This window comes from Vicugna pacos, chromosome 4, assembly GCF_048564905.1.
Source record: "Vicugna pacos chromosome 4, VicPac4, whole genome shotgun sequence".
NCBI lineage: Eukaryota > Metazoa > Chordata > Mammalia > Artiodactyla > Camelidae > Vicugna > Vicugna pacos.
The window spans coordinates 71147784-71167577 of NC_132990.1; the positions used below are offsets into that span (position 1 = coordinate 71147784).

General features: G+C 37.8%; 1 protein-coding gene across 1 annotated transcript in view; it reads right to left on the reverse strand.

The window, feature by feature from the left end:
* Positions 1-19794, reverse strand: part of MAPKAP1 (MAPK associated protein 1) — a 210140-nt gene that overhangs the window by 93849 nt on the left and 96497 nt on the right. Inside the window, 1 exon segment of the mRNA XM_072960125.1 lies at positions 5202-5378. Coding sequence (XP_072816226.1) covers positions 5202-5378 — 177 coding nt within the window.

Sequence of the window (19794 nt, forward strand, 5' to 3'; positions counted from 1 at the left end):
GCCACCTGACCCTCATCAGGCAGATATGAACAAAAAATAAACGTACCAGGATACGCCAGGGTCGACAAATCTAGCCCACGTCCATTCATTTACGTATTGTCTATGGCTGCTTTCACACTACTGTGGCAGAGGTGAGTTACAGACAGCATGGTCTGCAAGTCTGAAATATTTACGGTCTGGCCCTTTACAGAAAAAGTATGCCAACCTGTGGGATAAGCTGGTGAGATCTAGGGGCGTGTGTGTTCCAGCAGCCAGAATTATTTAACAACAATAGACTTAGTAAAAGCCAGATGGCATCAGTGCAAGCTACACGGACAGTTTGTTGAATAGAGAAAAGTGACGGGAGAAGTGGGCACAAGGATCTTTATGGAACAGACTTGCTTATCTCTGAAGAATTCATGCTCTGCAGTGTGCAAGTCACACTGTGCAGAGGTGTCAATCAGGCAAAGGGGCCACCTGTGCAGAGACCAAATGACAACAGCAGAAAGTAAGGTGACCAATCATCCCGGTTCCCCTGGGGCTGAGAAGGGCGCTTCTGGACTTAGGACTTTCAGTTCTGAAACAGGGAAAGTCCTGGGCAAACTGGCATCAACTGGTCATCCTAGAAGAAATGTTCTCTACTTTTTCCAATAAAAAAACATTTAAAATTGGGGGGGCGGTGTGCATGCTGTATATCAACTGGCTCATTAAAATAATGGACTAGTACCTGAAAATACATTCATTGTTTAGAAGGAAAATAACATGGTAATCTGATTTTTCATATGAAAATCAAGTGATTCAAGTTAACAAGGAAAACATTTAACACCCATTAAACCCAACATCAGTGATTTAATTTCACCAAAACATTTGTTGCATTAAAGCTGTTAATTTGTATTTTATTAATGTTATCATTTTATTTGCATTTAATTTGTAATTTTGTTTGGGTTGCATAAGGATATGGAATTTATAGCTAGAATTTTACATCTGTATGTATTTAAGTAACACTATAATAAAACAAATTTGGGCAAACATTAAAGTTTCAGGAGAATTATTTTTTCTTTAAAAGCTCTGAACATTACTTACATTTAAGAACATTCCTCACCACAATTCCATGAGGTAGTGATTACTATCCTCACTTTACAGAAACTGATACCACAGTCTTGGAGTAAGTTACTAGTGAAGCTGAAACTTGAAGCTGGGTTAGCATAAGTTCAGTCCGTGCTGCCTCATTTAGGGTAGGGAAAGATGGTACACTGGAGCCTCCTCGTTGCTTGGTAGGAGGGCGTCTGAAAGATGACAAGCTGGGGCTCTGTGGTATTCAACAGACAGAAACAAGGCTGTGGAAGAGGTTAAATGGGCTCGGAAAGCAAGTGGGACAGAAAGCTTGGCCAAGGGCCCTTCTAGCAGTCCACAGACAGCTGATTCATTCATTCCTTCTCTAGGAAGCCCTGCGCTGGGTGCTAAAGTTACAGAGATAAAGACTGTATTCACCCTGTCTTCAAGGAGTTTATGGTCTGTCTACTGTATTGAAGGATGTCTGCCCATAAGAGGACTAATGGGAAAGTCTGCAGATCTCTAATGTCTCCCCCTGCCCAAGTTCGGGAAACACTATTCCAATTCAGCCTTTACTCTGTTATTACCATAGTAAGGGAGCTTTGCTGGATGCTGTGGGGGTACTAATGATCCAGTTCTTGTTCTCAAAGGACTTCTACTAATAATAACAATTGCATCAAACACTTAGATAATGCTTATTTAGCCTAGGCACTGTCCTAAGTGCTCTACATATATGAACTCATTCAAGCCTCACAATGGCTCTATGAGGTAGGTATTACTATTACCCTCATTTAATGGAGCCATAGAAAAGTTAAGTAACTCATCCAAGATCCCACATACTAGTAAGGGCAAGGTCGGAATCAGCACCCAAGTAGTCTGGCTCTGGAGGCCACCATGCTCTTACCCATTACATTATAAAGCCTTAAGACAGTGGGATTCACTTGAATGGCTAATCCAACACCAGATTTACCTCCCCACGTCTCAGCCATCAGCAGGGTGATGAAAAGAGCATGGACTCTGAGGTCAGGCATGGGGTCAAATCCAAGTCTGAGAGCAATACTTCCCAGCCTCAGTTTTCATGTCTCTAAAATGGGCATCATAAAACCCAGGCTATTTTCAGATTAAATGAAATAACATATAAATAGTTGGCCCTTCGTAAATACTAATTCACTTTCTATTGTTAAACCTAGCTCCCTCTCCCTGGTTCACTGCAGTGTCTTCCCAGTCACTTCCTGCCCATTCTCCACTTGGAAACAGATGCAAAGAGGAAAGGGGAAAAAATGAAGAGAAGAAGCTTATCTTGCTGAGACTTCACTCTCTGAAGCTTGGGATACGGCCCTGGAGACTCTTGAAGGTCAGTTCTGTCCTGCACTTGCAGGAGAGGCTTTTCTAACTTAGAATATAGACGAGAAAGGTGAATAAGAAGTTGCTGAACCAAGAAAATATACACAGAGCAAATGCTCAGTAATCTGTACTACTTCATCAGACAACTAAGAAAAAGGAGAAACAGAAAATTTATTGGCACTTTTGTTCTAAATGTTCACATATGAAGATTTTACTTGACCTTGTGTCTTTAGAGACACTCCAGACAAGTTGAATAAACTTCTGGACTTTAGAATAGAAAAAGGATTGACTGGGGTGTGTGTGTTTGGGAGTGGGAGTGCAGGGGTGGGAGCAATTCAGGGGGTGGGGAAAAAGCATTAAGTTTAAAGCAGCTTTTCCCCATTCTCTCTTCCTGTTCTCTGGATGCTGGGGCTCACAATGAGACACTGTGTAGTCTTAGATGCTCCTGGGAAGGTACCCACAACCCCACTCTATTGAAAATCACTGATTTTAAAACTCTTGTTTTAAAAAGAACTTTCAGGTCAAAGGACTGCTATGAGCATATGTTAATATTTACATAGTAAAACTATGTGCTAATGAGAACAATTCTTCTAGTGACGACTTAATAAACAAAATTGCAAGCAGAAATTCCACTATACACATCTTTTAAAGTATAAAGAAAAAACTTCTAATGACACCTTGTGATAGTAAGACTGAAAAGGTGGTTTTATGAATTCTATTGGTAGCACTGTAACAGACACATCTTTCAGAAGGCTGTACACGTCAGCACAAAACGAGAGTCTAAAGATGTTTCTTCCCTGACCAATAGTCCTACTCTCAGGAAATTATCCTAAGGAAGTTATTTAACAGAAATAAAAGAGATATAGATAAGGACTATCACTGCAGAATCACTTAGTAAAACCAAAACAAGGAAACAATCTAAGCATCCGAGACAGGCATCCATTGCATCCCGTACATTCTTCTGTTGTATTGTTCATCACATTTTAATCATTTGTTTGACAGCTGTCTCCCTACTAGATAGTAAGCTCCATGAGATTAGGGGCTGTTTCCGTCTAGATTTTGTTTTTGTAAAATCCAAGTACTACTTTATTAAATGACTTACTTTATACAATATGAACATCAATAATAATTACAGTTGTAAAAAAATTTTATAACAAGGACGAACTGATCTGTAGACTTCCAAATCAGAGTCAACTGTACATTTACAAAGAATTGTCTTTGCATGAAGCCCAAAAGGAAACAGCATAAAAATGAGTGTTTCTGTAGCCCTTTTATTTTGGTTGTTCAACAGTTTGTTACGGAAGCAGCTGCAGGTTTTTAATCTAAGGTCTGAGATCTTATATAATAAATGTAGACTGAAGGAATTAAGAACAGATAGTAAAATATCTGTAATATAATGTTAAGTAAAAACAACACAACGTGAATACTAGAACTGAGACTGTAATTATACACATGCGGAAATGATTATATAAAAAAATGAAAATAGTTATACTGGGATGGAGGATTCCTTGGGTAACTTTTATATTACTTTAAATACTCTCTAAAGTTGTTGTTTTAGTGCCTCTGCAATGTAAAAAGAAGGAAAATATTTTCTGTTCTATTCACAAAACATGACTTCATGGTAGGGATGAAATGGCAATAATGAAGCTTTAGGAACCACTCCCCGGCTCACTCCCTAGCACTCAGGTTTCTTTCTTTGCTCAAGGGTAGAAACACCCAAAATACTCATCTATCATAGGTAGAAAAATCCTATTTTTAGTAAAAAATCTGAAACAAAGGCAATATATTTTTAAAAGATGGGGAAAAGTCCTCTAAAGCAATCCTTCTTCAGGACAGTGAATTTGCTGGTTACTAACAGCAGGGGGTGCCAAAGGGATCACTATTGTTCCCAGGAGATGGCCAGGAGTGGGACTGCCCTGGCCTCTGTTAGAAAAGCTTAAGCTGAGAAAACGCTGCAGGTTTTCCCCTGACAAACAGGACATGTGTGTAATAAGACTCAGGTGCTCTATAGACGTGAATGGACAAAACTTACTTTTTATTTTAACTAACTTCTGATATCTAGCATTTCCTTACATTATGAACGCGGTCGAGAAATCAGAGCAGTTATTAGCAATGCTGGTGACTCTGTCATGAACAGAAACCCTAGATATCGTCACAGCACATTACAGCTGTTGTGGACTTCTCAAATACATTATATTCATCACTACTTTGAAATCACAAATTTGCTTAACAATTTGATAACTATTTAAATATAATGGAATTCTTTTGTACTCCTGTGAGTTTTATCCTCTGCATTCACAAACACTTTTCTGAGAAGGACTTCTGTAGGCTTTACCAGACTCCCAAAGGTACAGGAAAGGTTAAGAAACTCTACTCAGTTTAAAGGAAGGCAACTAAAAGGAAAAATCAAATTTGATCTGAACAAAGTTGGAGAGAAAAAGAAGTATAAGAGGGAAGTAACTGCAATACATATTTTCATTTAGTTTGGATTCCTTGAAATAGAAAGAGGGAAACAGCAAAGTTTTGCTTCATGGACTCCAAACTGCTCCAACAGTCGCAGAGGCCTTGTTCATAGATATGTCATTCAGAGATACACCTAATACAATTTGCTACTACAACACAGTCTGTATTTAATCCAGGTGCACAGGCATGAAATGCAACGCAAATGTTGTCCCCAATATCTCTCTGGGAGTAACCATTACATGTCGACTCTCCAGATACCAAATACCATTCATTTGATGAACAAAACCAAAACCAAATACAAAATATTAGAAGACAGAGATAAGATAGTGAGATAAGTAACAGATAACAGAGTCAATACTCACATCCGAACGAAGAGTGACTCTTTGGATGTCAGACCAGGAGATGAATACTTTTCAACTAGGGCCAACGTACTGAAGCCAAACTTATGAATGGGCTCGTTGGAATCCAGTGGGGGGAAATCTGTGTCAACCTCCCCGTCATCCTCAGCAATATGTAGGCAGTAGGCACTGACATTATCACTGTAAGGAAAACCAAAAAGCAAGTGAATACCAAGGTAAGGGAGGGATGCAGAGACCAGAGGCTACGCTGTACTGCAAGCAAACTGGGACACTGTTGTTCTTTACCCCAAAGTCCGGTGATAGACCCCCCCAAATCCCACCTCACTTGATAAAGAGAAAATACATGACAGCAATGCAAAGGGGGAGGAAAAACAATGTGAAACAGGAGCCTTTATTCTACACCATCTTTCCCACAAATATTTACTGAGCACCTGTTGTAGATAAGACACAGAACTTAACTTCTTAGCTCAAATAAAAGATTGAGTATCTGCCCTCAAAGGAAGCTTACACTATGGCAGAGGTTTCAAAAAAGTAAGCACTACAATAGCTGTAATATGGATGTAAATAAAATCAGTAGCATAAAAGAGAGACAAAGAAAATTATAAGGCAGGAAAAAATTATTTCAGGGGAGGAATCAGAAACTCTTGATTCATGTTCAGGATTAAGAAAATATCTGTGCTCTAGCTCAGAAGACATACTCAATGTAACCAAGAACAATCTTTACAGTTCTCCTTTCTCTGAAGAATAGCAGGCTCACTTGGCAGGCTCTGATTCCAAACATCAAGGATGCTTAACAGAATAAAAGCAAATGACCAGATTTATCTCTGGCCTTCTCAACTACTTTCCTAGAATGCCCAGTTAGTACTCCCAGATTCCAGCTTCGCCTAGTTTAGAATTAACACACACCTCCTCCTCCTTCTTTGAGGGAAATAAAAAGACAATGTGCTGAAAAAGGGTAGGAAACTATGCCAACATAAAGACAGTATAAAACTGAAATCAACTTAAACACTTTAAAATACCCTGTACCAAAGCTGAATTGTGAAACTGCAAATCTGCTAGCATTCAGAAGCATGAACCTAATAGTTCACAAGGCATTAGAATTCTAAATTCTGTAGCTTAAATTTGGAGTTTTAATTATATGATTGATGCTTAAATTAATTAATTGCAAAGTGTATGCTAATTGTTTAATTGGTTGCTTGATCTATATAGATCATTTTTTGAATTAAATGAGTTGATTTACAAAGTTTATTGATTGGATGTGACAATGAATTATTTCACTGACTACCTGATTTGCAATTTTCCCAATTAATTCACAAATCTTTAGCTGCAACTCTGCTTATTGAGAGAGAGCCTACTTCAGGTGATCTATACTCAGTCTGTCATGACTAAGAGATATTTATTATATAAAACAGGTAATAAGGACAGATTAAAATTAATGGGAACTGTAAATTTACTAAATGGATGGATAACAAGAAAGTAATCTGGCTAGGTTTGTCACTATAAATTTCATGTATTTACAATGCTGTTAAGAAATTTAAAATTCATATCTGAATGGTATGAGAAACATACCATTCTTTGCAAAATGTTACTAACTTCAACACAAAACACTTGCAGATAGAGAAGAAAAGCCCTTTAGATGAAGAAAATGTCATGGTGTATTTAGCTAAGGGCTTTGTGTCTAGAGAGACCTGAGTTCAAACCTAAGCCCCACTGCTCATGGGCTATGTGACCTCAGAGAATAGGCTTCATCTCCTTGAGTTTCAGTTTCATCATCTATAAAAAAGGTATAATCTACTAGAGGTGGCTGTGAAGATTAGATGAGATAATATATCTAGCACCTAGCATACAACAGAGGTAAAAAAAAATGATATGGTAACTATAATAAAGTCAGATGGAAAATAACTTCTACAGTTGGGTCAGTCCTTAAAGATAAATCCTGGATGCATATTAGAGTAACAATGAAACTGAGAGACATGTTCTATGTACAAACATCTGTAACTGGAGTTAACGTGTCCGCCATGCTCTAGCCTTAGGGCCACTGAGCCTCCAGGGTTTTATGAACAGGGCAGACAGTGATGAAGCAAGCAATGAACAGCACAGATTATTTACTGCCTGTAAATCATCCTGAGGAATGTCTGTGATTCCCTAGCACCACAGAGGTTTCAAGGGCAAATAATAAGTCTATTGATCAAAGCAGAAAGCCAAACATTGGTATCAGAAGAATTCTGCTTTGATTGTCATGGATGCCCCCAAATCCCCTCAAAACAAACTCAGCAAATGTCACAGGCTAAGATCCAAAAGCCAAAAGACTCACTGAGCCAAGTGCTATTATTCTCCCCAGTTCGTAAATGTAAAGTGTGGTATCATTTATTCATTTAAAAAACATGTGCAAAGTGCCTATGCTGTGCTATAGCCTGTCTTGAGCACTGGAAACACAGCAAGGAAAAGAAGAAATAATTCACTCCATATTACACAAACTAACGGAAGTCTTCTCTGGGTCATCAGTAAAGTTAAGCAGTAAACAGTGCTTCACCCCCTATTAACTCTTAATTGAACATCTGAGAGGAAAATGATTAAAATTCCCTATTTTGCACATTTTGCATAGATTTACTGGTTCCTTTGTGCCTTTAAGGATATCTAACACTAACAAACAAGTATAAGACAACTGGATCCACAAGAGTGAGGCTGGCATGGAAGGAGTAGTCCCTTTCAGGTACCACGGAATTTGTGAGCAGACTGGAAGTTTCAATAATGAACGGATGCAAAATGCAGCCTGTTGCCAAGAAGAGATCCTTTGCAGGGAGATGTTGTACATACTATCTCCAAAGCTTTAATGAGTACAGGTAACTGAATTTCCCTTATTCATATTTCATCAAACAAAGCTAAAATTTTTCACTAGAAAAATTTATTTCATTTAATTGTGGACCAATATACATTTTATGTGCAAAGGCCAGTGTGGCTTTAATGAAGAGACAGACGTGTATGGCACAAATATAAATGGTATTTAATTCATGTATGAAAGTCCCAGGAAGGAGCATTCCAGGAAGCAACCCAGATTTCTACCAAATGTGATCTAACACGTTCATAAAAATTTACTCTTCTCTTCAGGAAATGCAAAACACACTAAAGTATGATGACCAGACAGATGAATGCTTATTGTTTTCTTTTAATTAAAAATGAAAGAATGTGTGATTCTGAGATATCCAGAACTCTGACTACATGGGCTGTGCTGTTTATTTTGATGAAAATCAATATTAAGAGTGAGTCAGGCATTAGCAAAACAGAAAGATAGATCCTGAGGGTTGCAGCTCAGAAGTTCATCTCTTGGAAGTCACAGAAAGGATTTTCAAGACTGTCAAGATTTCCTTTTCTCTAAAACAAACCCCCATAAATGGAAAGTAAAAAACGGATAAATAACATCATAAAGTTTGTCAAGCCAAAGCAAGCTCACACAAGAACAGTAAAATCTAAATTTTCTGGTAAAGTTCTAGGGAGAAAATGCCCACTGATTTTTAGGCAGAAGCAAGACCTTCACATTGTTCTGTCTGAGCTCCTTTTAGGGTAGTTTCCACTGCTACATCGTCAAGTTCTTAACTTCTTTCTTCTGCAGTGTCAAATCTGCTTTTAATCTCATCTAGAGTGCTTTTCATTTCAGATACTAGACTTTTATCTCAAGAAGTTTCATTTGGATTTTTAAAAATATACATCTTTTACTTCTTTCCTCTTCATGTTTGCCTCTGTTATCCTGAACATTAGGGGCATGTTTATAATAGCTGTTCAAACATCCCTTTTTGCTGATTCCATCACTTCTGGAAAATCCTTCCTTGTATTGTTCTATTTGAACAAGAGAAATTATTCAATCAAATTCACTTGGTAGAATTGTAAATTTCAGAAACGCATGAATTCTATTACAAATTCACCCTGAAAATATTCACTTCACCCTCAGTCCCACTACCAGAGGGACCTTTCAGAAACACAAATGCTGTCACCCTCACCAGCTTAAAACCTTTCACTCACTATCTTTAGAAAAAAAACAAAAGATCCTTTAAAGTACATGTTTTCCATAAAGCCTTCCAACCCAGTCTCCTGGACATACATCCTGGGCCCAGTCACACCAACTGCTTGCAGTACGCTGATCAGGTTGTATGCCAGCTCTCACCACTCTTCTTGCAGGCCTTTCAGCCCGGAGGCTCCCTGTTCCTAGTCTGTCTAGACAACGTTCAAGATTTAGCTCAAGCATCTACTCCACTGGGAAGCCTTTCCTGACAACCCTACTACCTCTAATCAATCTAGTCCCCCATCTTCAGGCAGAACTAGAAAAGCCCTTCTCTATGTCCCCACAGCATTCTGGATATACACTATTTTAGCAAACCTTAATAACAGTGGAGCTGAAATTGTATGATTTGGTATCTGTCTCATCCACCAGCCTGAATCTTGAGGCCATAAACTTTACATTATGACTTCCTGTATCCCAGTGTCTAGCAGAGGGCCTGGGATGGTAGAGACAACATGTAAATGCTTGATGAATAAATGATTACAAAAATAAAAAGATGGATAGATGGACGCATAGAAATAAGGAGGAAAGGAAGGAAGGAAGGAAGGAAGGGAGGAAAATATCAAGTGGGTATAATGTCCATGGTGCTTTCACCATGAGAAGAGCCTCATTTCTTTGTACATCATGGTAGTTAACAGCAAGGGAAATGAAGTCAGATCTGAGCTCAAATCCTGATTCTGTCACTGGCTAAATACATGACCTTGAGTAATTACTTAACTTCTTGATCCTCAGTTTCTCTGTTGTTACCATCTATGCCTTATAGAGTTGTTAAAAGGAATAAGATAACACACTTAAAGTGCTTGGCCATGGGCATGACACACAGCAGGCATTCCAGTGTGTTTGTATCGACCAATTCATTACCTAGCAGTGTGGTGGGGTGGCTCTGGCACCTGGGAAATGTTGATAATGGGCGATCTTTCTGTCCAGTTCAGTGAACAAAATATTTGTATTAACTCCCTCCAAACCTCATCTATCACTTAAATATATCACCAGGTTGAGAACTGCTAATGCAGTGATTTTTAATGAAGAAAGGTTTATACACAGTCAGAAGCTTGTCTTAGCAGACACCTAGAGAAGGGCCTCCCTAGCGTGCCAAGGGGGGTAGATCTTTGTATGTTCCTTTATTTTCTCATTCATTCTGCAAATTATTTACTGAGCTTTATGTGTTAAGCACTGTGTTATGGGCTGGGAATACAAGCCAATAAAATAGGTATGGCCCAGGCTCCAAAATCTATCCTGCTACTTATTCAGCTTCTTCACCTGGATATCTCTCAACTAATCTCAACCCAAAAAACAACCAACTACTCACATTACACCCAAAACTGAACTCTTTATTTACCCCACTCTGAATGTATTTCTTCTCTAAGACACTCCATTTCAGCACCACCATCCATACAGTTCTTCAATGTCCAGTCTTAGGCCTTCATCTCTTTTCATTCGTCCACGCTGGAGGCTCCAATTAATATCTCTATGCAGATGACTCCTAAATTCACATTTCTGGCTCATCTCTTCTCTAAACTCCAAACATGCAAATATAACTGACTATTTGAAAACTTCTCTTAGATACAGCAAAGCCATCTAAAATGAACAGGGAGAAGACCAAACTCATGCTGCCCTTCCCAGCCCACTTCACACACCAAAATCCAGTCTTTCAGTGCTCCTTTATCTGGGTGAAGGATACAATACATCAAGTTGTGCAAGTTGAAATCTAAGGAGTTTTGGTATTGCCCCTCTCCCATACTTCCCATATCTAATTTATTCCTAAGTCCTGTGAATTTTACCTCTTAAATATTTCCAGAATCTGTTCACTTCTCTTAATCACCACTGAGGCCCCTACCTTCCCCTCTCAGTCTCAATCCAGACTATTTTCTCTTCCCTTCTTTGTGCTCCAGCCACAATGGCCTTTAGTTCCCTGACTACAACATGCTTCCTCCTGCCACAGCATCACTGCCATACTGTTCCATCTGCCAGGAAACTTCCCCTGCCAAATGCCTCTGGTATCACTTTCTCAGGGAATTTCTCCCTGAATCTTAGGTAGGACTCTCATAAATGGCATTCCTTCTCTTCAGAGCACTTAGTTTTTAAGCAAACATCATTTGGTTTAATTATCTGAATTATTTGCCCTTTTACCTCACTAGATTGTGGAATTCATGAAAGAGACCACGTCTGGTTCCACTCACCACTGTATATCCAGTAAAATGCCTGGTATATAGCAAACACTCAATAAATATTTTCTGAATGCATGAATGAATACAAATGATAAGTGAAATGAGCCAGTAACAAAGTGCTATTACACTTGATAATTTCTTCCTCCCCACCAAACTGTAAATTTTTTGAGTGCAGCAATCACATTTCCCTTGTTCTCCATTTTATCCTCAATACCCAGGGCCTGGAACTCGATAATATTTGCTGAATGACGAAGTGATGAAGGACTTAAGCCTTTGAGATTAAGCAGGGTATCAAAAGAAGAGTGAGAAAGGCATTTCTAGGGAAACAGCAAAAGCAGACATGGTATCAGTGTCAAGAAACTGCCAGTTAAAGAATGTGATGCATTAGGATGGATGGGAGCATAGCTGGGGTCAGAACAGGAAGGGTGCCTTAAGCTGTATCATTTAGGTAAGTGGTTCTCAAGGATGACTCTAAGGAGTATAAATTAGAAGCAGCAACCTAGAAATGGGAGAAGAGTTGATAGTGGTGGATATGCAGACAGGAAAAAAAAAAAAAAAGAAGAGTGGGGAGGGGAGTATAAAGAATTCAGATTGCAAAGTTGACAGAAAACACATAATGTAAGGTCAAATGCTCCTACATAACTTCATAAGCCCACAGGGCATCAGCGTATCATCGTAGCATGGCACAATTACTTACAACATCAAGACAGGAATAAATTAGGCTACTATTGTTGAACTACTGCTGGTACTGGTTATAGCTGTAGCCGGCTATAGTTATAGTATCTAGCAGCGACAGAAATGAAACTTTACTGAGCACTTCCCATGTATTTTCTCATTTTATTTTCATAACTACCCTGATAGAAAATTTCTATCCTCATTTTACACATGAGAAAACTGGAATCATGGGCTGAAGTAATCCATTCAAAATCACCCTGACGGTTAGTGCCAGAATTCTAACCGACTATGGCTTTAAATTCCACACTGTTAACCACTGTTATATACTGATTAAGAAGGCAGATTAAAATGTTAACACGTTAGAGAGCTTCTATGAAAAAATATTAAAATAAAGAAACTTCAATACCGAATGAGATAAACCCTAAAACCCACCAAGCTTCCCAAGGGCTCTAGGTAGCGGAGGTTACATTAGAATGAAGCAAATCCACAGTGAAATCCGTTGCATGGCTATGTCATGACTTGGTATACTCTAGAGCTGCACAGTGAAATCTGTTGCATGGCTATGTCATGACTTGGTATACTCTAGAGCTGCACTCTGCAACATGTGGCTACTGAGCACTCGAAACGTGGCTAACCGGAACTGAGATGTGCTGGTGTACTGCAAACAGCAAATAAACACCAGATATTGAAAACATGATAAAAAAAAAAAAGAATATTAAAAAATCTCATCATAATTTTTATATCAATTACATGTTGAAATGATAATATTTAAGATACAATGGGTTAGATTAGATACATTATGCAAATTAATTTCACTCATTTTGGGGGGGAAACATTTAAATAGATAATTACTAGAAAATTTAAAATTGCAAATGTGGCTTACATTTGCAGCTTGTATTATATATTTTCCCAGCTTTATTAAAATATAATTGACATTTAACCCTGTGTAAGTTTAAGGTGTTGATTTGGTATACTCTTATAAAATGATCGCCACCAAGTAGCATTAGCTCCATCAGGGTGGGAACACTTGAGATCTACTCCCTTGGCAATTTTTCAACTGTGTTGTACATTAGATCCCCAGAACTTAAAACCTGAAAGTTTGTACCCCTTGACCACCATCTCCCTAATTCCCCCAGCCCCTGGAAACCATCATTCTCATCTCTGTTTCTATGAGTTTGGCCTTTTTAGATTCCCAGTGATGTCATACAGTACTTGTCTTTGTCTGACTTATCTCAGCATCATGTCCTTAAGCTTCATCTGTGTTGTTGAAAATAGCAGGGTATCCTTCCTTCTCGTGGCTGAATAACATTTTATTGTATACCACACCTTCTTTATCCATTTATCCATAGACGGACACTTAGGTTGTTTCCGTATCTTGGCTATTGTGAATAATGCCGCGATGAACATGGGAGTGAAGATATCTTTTTGAGATCCTATTTGCATTTCCCTTGGATATATACCCAGAAGTGGGATTGCTGGATCACATGGTAGTCACATTTTTAATTTTCTGAGGAATCTGCATACCACCTATACCAATATACATTCCTACCAACAGTGCACAAGGCTTCCCTTTCTCTATGCCCTCACCAACACCTGTCATGTCTTGTCTTTTTGATGATAGTCATTCTAACAGGTGTGACATGACTGTGTTTCATTTGGACAGCTCTATAATCAGAAAATTCCACTCACTGTGCACAGCAATAATCTCCAAAGTATACTACTCCAGCTTTCTGTACTACAGCCACATTCTTCAGGTTTTTAGTAGTTTACCTGTCAGTAGCCTAATCAAGAGTAATAGTAAGTAAGAGACCAGTGAAATATGTTCAATGTCTAAGGGACAACTGAAAAAGAGAAGGCAAGGAACGGCCATTCTAGTGTACAATGAAGTCATAATACATGACTAACATCTCTGCATAAAATTGGGACTAGTCAAAATTACCCTTGAAAATCCCTTAAATCACCTATGAAGTAGAGTAAATACGGTTTTGTGCAAAGAGCAAGAGTATACCTCCCATCTCAAGTTCTTGACAGGGTAAAACCTCAATGAATTTTATTCTTCTCTCTTTTACAAATGGATGTTCCTCAAAAGATACTGTTTCACTCTTGAATCTGGAATCTGATGGAGAAATATTAATTAAAGAATGTTTTTAAAAAATCTTACATGTCAGAAATAGACCCACATAAATATAGTCAACTGATCTCTGACAAAGGAGTAAAGGCAATTCAAAGGAGAAAGGATGGTCTTTTCAACTGAATATTAAGATGAGGAAGGAAAGAAAGAAGGAAGGGAGGGAGGAAGGAACGAAGGAAGGAAAAATCTAGACACTGACCTTACACCTTTCACAAAAATTAACTCTAAAAGGATCACAGACCTAAATGTTAAGGACAAAACTATAAAACTTCTAGACAATAACAAAGGGGAAAAACTAGGTAACCTTAGGTTTGGTGATGACTTTTTAGCTATACTACCAAAAGCATAATGTGTGAAAAAAAAAAGGACAAGTTGGAGTTCATTAACATTAAAAGCTTCAGCTCTGTCAAGGTGCTGTTAAGAGAATAAAACGATGAGCTACAGATTGGGAGAAAAATCTTTATAAAACACACATCTGATAAACATACAAAAAACTCTTAAAACTCAGTAAGAAAGCAAGCTGATTAAAAAATAGGCAAAAGACCTGTATAGACAGCTCATGAAATAAGACAGACATCAAATAAGCACATGAAAAGATGTTCAACATCATTTCTTTAGGGAATTGCAAAGTAAAACCACCAGATACCACTGCACATCTATTAGAATAGCTAAAATCCAAAATGCTTACTAATCCAAATGCTGGTGAAAACATACAGCAACAGGAATTCTCACGTACCACTGATGAAAATGCTAAATAATGGAAGACAGTTTGGCAGTTCAGAAAGTTTAGAAAGCTAAACGTACGCTTACCATACAATCTAGCAATTGTGCTCCTAGGTAAACACAAAATGAACTGAAAATGTATGTCCATACAAAAACCTGCACATGAATATCTATAGCAGCTTTATTAATAACTGCCAAAAATTAGAAGTGATCAAGATGTCCTTCAACAAGTAAATGGAAAAACAAACTGGGTACACCCACCCAATGGACTATTACTCAGCAATATGAAAAATGAGTCCTCAAACCATGAGAAGACATGAAGGAAATTTAAATGCATACTGCTAAGTGAAAGAAGCCAGTCTGAAAAGGCTACAGACAGTATGATCCTAAGGAGGCAGCTGAAATTCTAGAAAATGCAAAACTACAAAGACAGTAAAAAGGATGAGTAGTTGCCAGAGGTGAGGGAGGTAGGGGCGAACAGATGGCGTGTAGGACATTTTTAGGCTGGTGAAACCATCCTGTATGATATAATCTTAGAACTGTACAATACACAGAGTGCACCTAATGCAAACTACTGACTTTAGTTAATAATAATGTATCAATTTTTGTTCATCAGTAGTAACAAATGCACCACACTAATGTAAGACCTTAGTACCGGGAAAATGAAGGGCAGGAAGGACATATGAGGGAACTGTTATCTTTTCTGTGCAATTTTTCTGTAAACCTAAAACTACTCTGAAAAGTAAAGTCTATTAAAAATTTTTTTTAATTCTATAGGTAATCGGCTTCAGAATTGAAAAAAAGATTGAAATACAAGAAAAAGCCAAAAACAAAGAAAGCATAAAAAACAAAGCTTAAAACAAGTTGACTAACATGAAACCAACATATCAGTGGTTACAGTAAATGTTAGTAAGATAAGCTTCCCTATGAAAAGAAAACGACTTAGACTGGGTCAAGAAGGAAAAACCTCATAAAGGTACTCAATGTATCTAAAACAAAAAGGCTGAACAAAGATATAATGGGCAAGTACAAAAAGAACAAGAGGAAAAATGGCTCATATTACTGAAATAAAGCAAAGAAAAAGGCAGGACACAATATATAAGTGAAACAAATAGGGCTTTTATATTAAAAATAAATAATAAAGATATGAAATGCATGAATTTTTTTGTGCACTTGAAATATATAAGGTGGAAACTGTTGAAAGTGGAAACAGGAGAAATGGACACACACACACACACACAGGAAATTTAATTCATTTCTCTTAATCATCCATGGACCAAATAGTCAAAAACTGTTAAGAACATCATAGTAATTTAAACTTGTTGACTTCATAAGCAGATATTGAAGTCTGCAACCTATAGAGAGTAATTTTTCCCAGAATCTATGGAATATTTGTACAAATTTATTATATAGTAAGCCCGTCCAAATATAAATCTCTAAGCAGAAATTTTATAGGCCCCATTTCCTGATCAACATTCAAAAAAGATGAATCTATATAACAAAGTCTAAATTTAAATATTCAACTACCTAGAGATTGAAATGATTTCAGTTAGTTTCTTCTGAATAGTCCTCTAAAATCAGTGCATCAAAATAAGCAGGAAATTATCTTAAATACCACATCCCAATCTTGCTCAAGAATTAACAGCTATTATAGTAAAAAAGGCCAAGAGTCGAGCCAAATCCTCCACTCCTTCCCTGGGGCCAAAGCCCACCTCCATAGACAGTTTTTAAGGCACAGAGACAGGAGTACAATATTCTTAAATAAATAGTTTTTTCTTGACAGGAGAGCAACATTCATAAATAAGTGATTTTCTTGAAATTGAAGGAAAGCTCTCCTGTTCATCTAGCAATTCAGTCCCCTGTGAATGAGGAGCTCTTCCAAAGGGCCAACCCACCGCAAAAGATCAAACAAGGATCTATTTCAATGCTTAGGTACAAACAAGCTAGAGAAAAACTAAACACAAAAACCCTTGCACTTCATTTCCTGATGAGGTTACAGGGATTGACTTTACAGACTGCCTTATAGCAAACAGAACTGAGAAATCCACTGTCACATAAGAATTACAAAAAATTTCAGAAGACCATGGCTTATTTAGAGTCAATGTAATTTTGTAACTCAAAACACATTTACAGAGCAACTATTTTAAAATGTCAACATGTTAGGTATACTCAGGAATATAGATCTTCATAAGATATACTCAATTTCAGAGGTTTACAAACTATTACAAGACAAATCCTATTGGGGGGGGTTCGGTATTGCTAATTAAATATTTGAATCTTCCTTAGCCTTTCTAATTTTTGGTTTACTTTATCAGTTTCCAATAAAAAGGTACTGAAATTTCCTGTTTTGACTGTGGATCAGTCAAGGATGTATGTTTATAATTCCCTTAAAATATTTTGAGACTATGTTGCTAGATGCATTCACATTCAGAACTATTATATTATCTTGGTGGGCCATTCCTTTTTTCATTATGTACTTTACCAGAAAATCCCTATTGGTTTTGTTTTTGCCTTAAATTCTACCAGTTCACTCACTGCCACCCTCCTGACCACCTCGCTTTGCCAGATGGAACAGAAGACTCTGACCCATGGTAACAGAAAAGGCAGAATGGCTGCCTGGCAGCTTTTGGACTGGGAAGGAACTAAGGTTCTTTTGTAGAACAAAAATTTTTAATTTTGATTAAGTCCAATTTATTTTTTTTTCTATTATGGATTATGCTTTTAGTGTCACGTATAAGAACTCTTCATCTAGCCCTCAGTCCCAAAGATTTTTTTCCTTTGTTTTCTTCTAAAAGTTCTATAGTTTTACATTTTACATTTAAGCTGCAATTCATTTTGAGTTAATTTTATACAAGGGATGTGGTTTAAGCTGCAGCTGATTTTTTTGGCTTATGGATGTCCAATTGTTCCAGCACTCATTCGCTGAAAAAACTATCATTCTTCTATTTAATTTGTATGTGCTTTTAATATAAAGACTCATTCTTATCTGTGTTCAATTCTGGGAAATCCTCCAGCATCATCTCTTCAAATATTGTTTCTTTGCTATTCTCTCTATTCTTTGCTTCACACATGAGAGGCTTTCTAACTTTCCCCCATGTTTCTTACCTTTCTCATCTTTCATTCATTGTATCTCTTTATATCTTTGTGTTACATCCTGGGGTGAATTCATTAGTCCTATCTTTCAATTCATTTCCTCTTTAACTGTGCCCTGTCTAGAGCTGATCTCATATACTCTTTTTTTTTTAGCTTTCATAACTGCATTTTATATTTCCAGTACTTTTAATTGGTCTTCTAAATCCACCTCTTCTTGTTGTTGTTGTTGTTCAGAGAGATACATACTCTATAGACAGAGTGCTGGCCATCTTAGAAGGCCAGAGAGGCCATGAGGCATGGGGGTGGGTGTTTAGTTTAAAGTAAAAGTAGGTACACACTCCACAGATGAAGTGCAGGCCTTCTCAAAAGGCAAGAAAAAGGCCTAAACCTACCTCTTGGATTCTTACCTGCTTGGTTTTGTTTTACAATTTCCTAGAAGTTTACCATGGATGGTATTCTTTCATCACTTTGATGAAGTTAAATATATTTATTTGAAATTAATTTTCAGGTCACTTTTTTATATTTTGTTAAGTGTGACTTCTCCAGATTACTGTCTTTCTTTCTTAGTACCAGTTATACTGGTTTGCTTTGGAACTTTAATTTCCTAGCTTTTCTTGAATAGGACGGCTTTCTCTTGTTTTCTGTCTCGCTCTCTTCCTCTCTCACCCCTCCCTGTCTAACGCTTTTATAGATATTGCCACTGTCTTCCATCCTTGTTGGTGCAGAGGCCTCCAGTCTAGAACCAGGTCTTATGCTGGTAGTTCAGGGTTCCGATCCTTTGGTAACACTGGGACACCTGGGATATCATAAACCCAGTCACAGCATGGTCAGGTCCTGGTCACACAGCTATCTCTATTCCCCCGCAACCCCAGAAACACAACTTTAAGTGAGCCACAAACCCAGGAAGCTTTGTTCAATTTCTTTTCACAGGCAGGACAATCCTACCCTAGCTCCCAGTTTCCAGCAGTGAGAATTCCTCTGGTCCTTATCTAGGCATGAAGTCCTTTGGTCTCCACCCTCAAGCAGTGTTTCCCACTCTTTTTTGATATCATGGTATACCTAGAAAATAACAGTATGTGTATAGCACATAGGTAGGGGGATCAGACTGTTCACTACCCAGAAATGATAGCTGGAGGCTCTGTGCACCTTCAGGCTCTGCCTAGTTACCCTGAAGCCTGAGGAAAATTAGTGTCTCACATACTGGTAAACTCATTTACAGCATGTTCTTTGGGAAGTAATACCCTAAAAAAATTGAGTCCCAGCACACTCTACCTATTTCTGCACTTGGCTGTGTTTCTGGTCCACAGGATGTTTATCTTGTTATTAAAGTATGTCAATAACATATTTCATTTATCACTACTAGGTATTTGGAGCAGAATATAGAATTTAAAGCATGAATTTAAAAGGCCATCATAACCAGAAATCCACGCTTTTCCCTCTGTTTAGAGCACCCTCCTCTCAACCTTTCTACATTACCTTTCCCTCCTCCTCCTCCTCCTCCTCCTCTCCAGTTTTCTGTTTATTTATTTACTCACCTTTTTACTTCATTATTTAAAAAAAATTTTGGTGGCGGGGATAATTAGGTATTTATTTATTTACATGGAGGTACTAAGGATTGAACCCAGGATCTTGCACATGCTAAGCACATGCTCTACCACTGAGCTATATTCTCCCCACTCTAGTTTTCAGTTCAGGTGTCACTTAAGGTTGCTTTCCATGATTCCACTCTCACTACCAAATACAGGGTCAGAT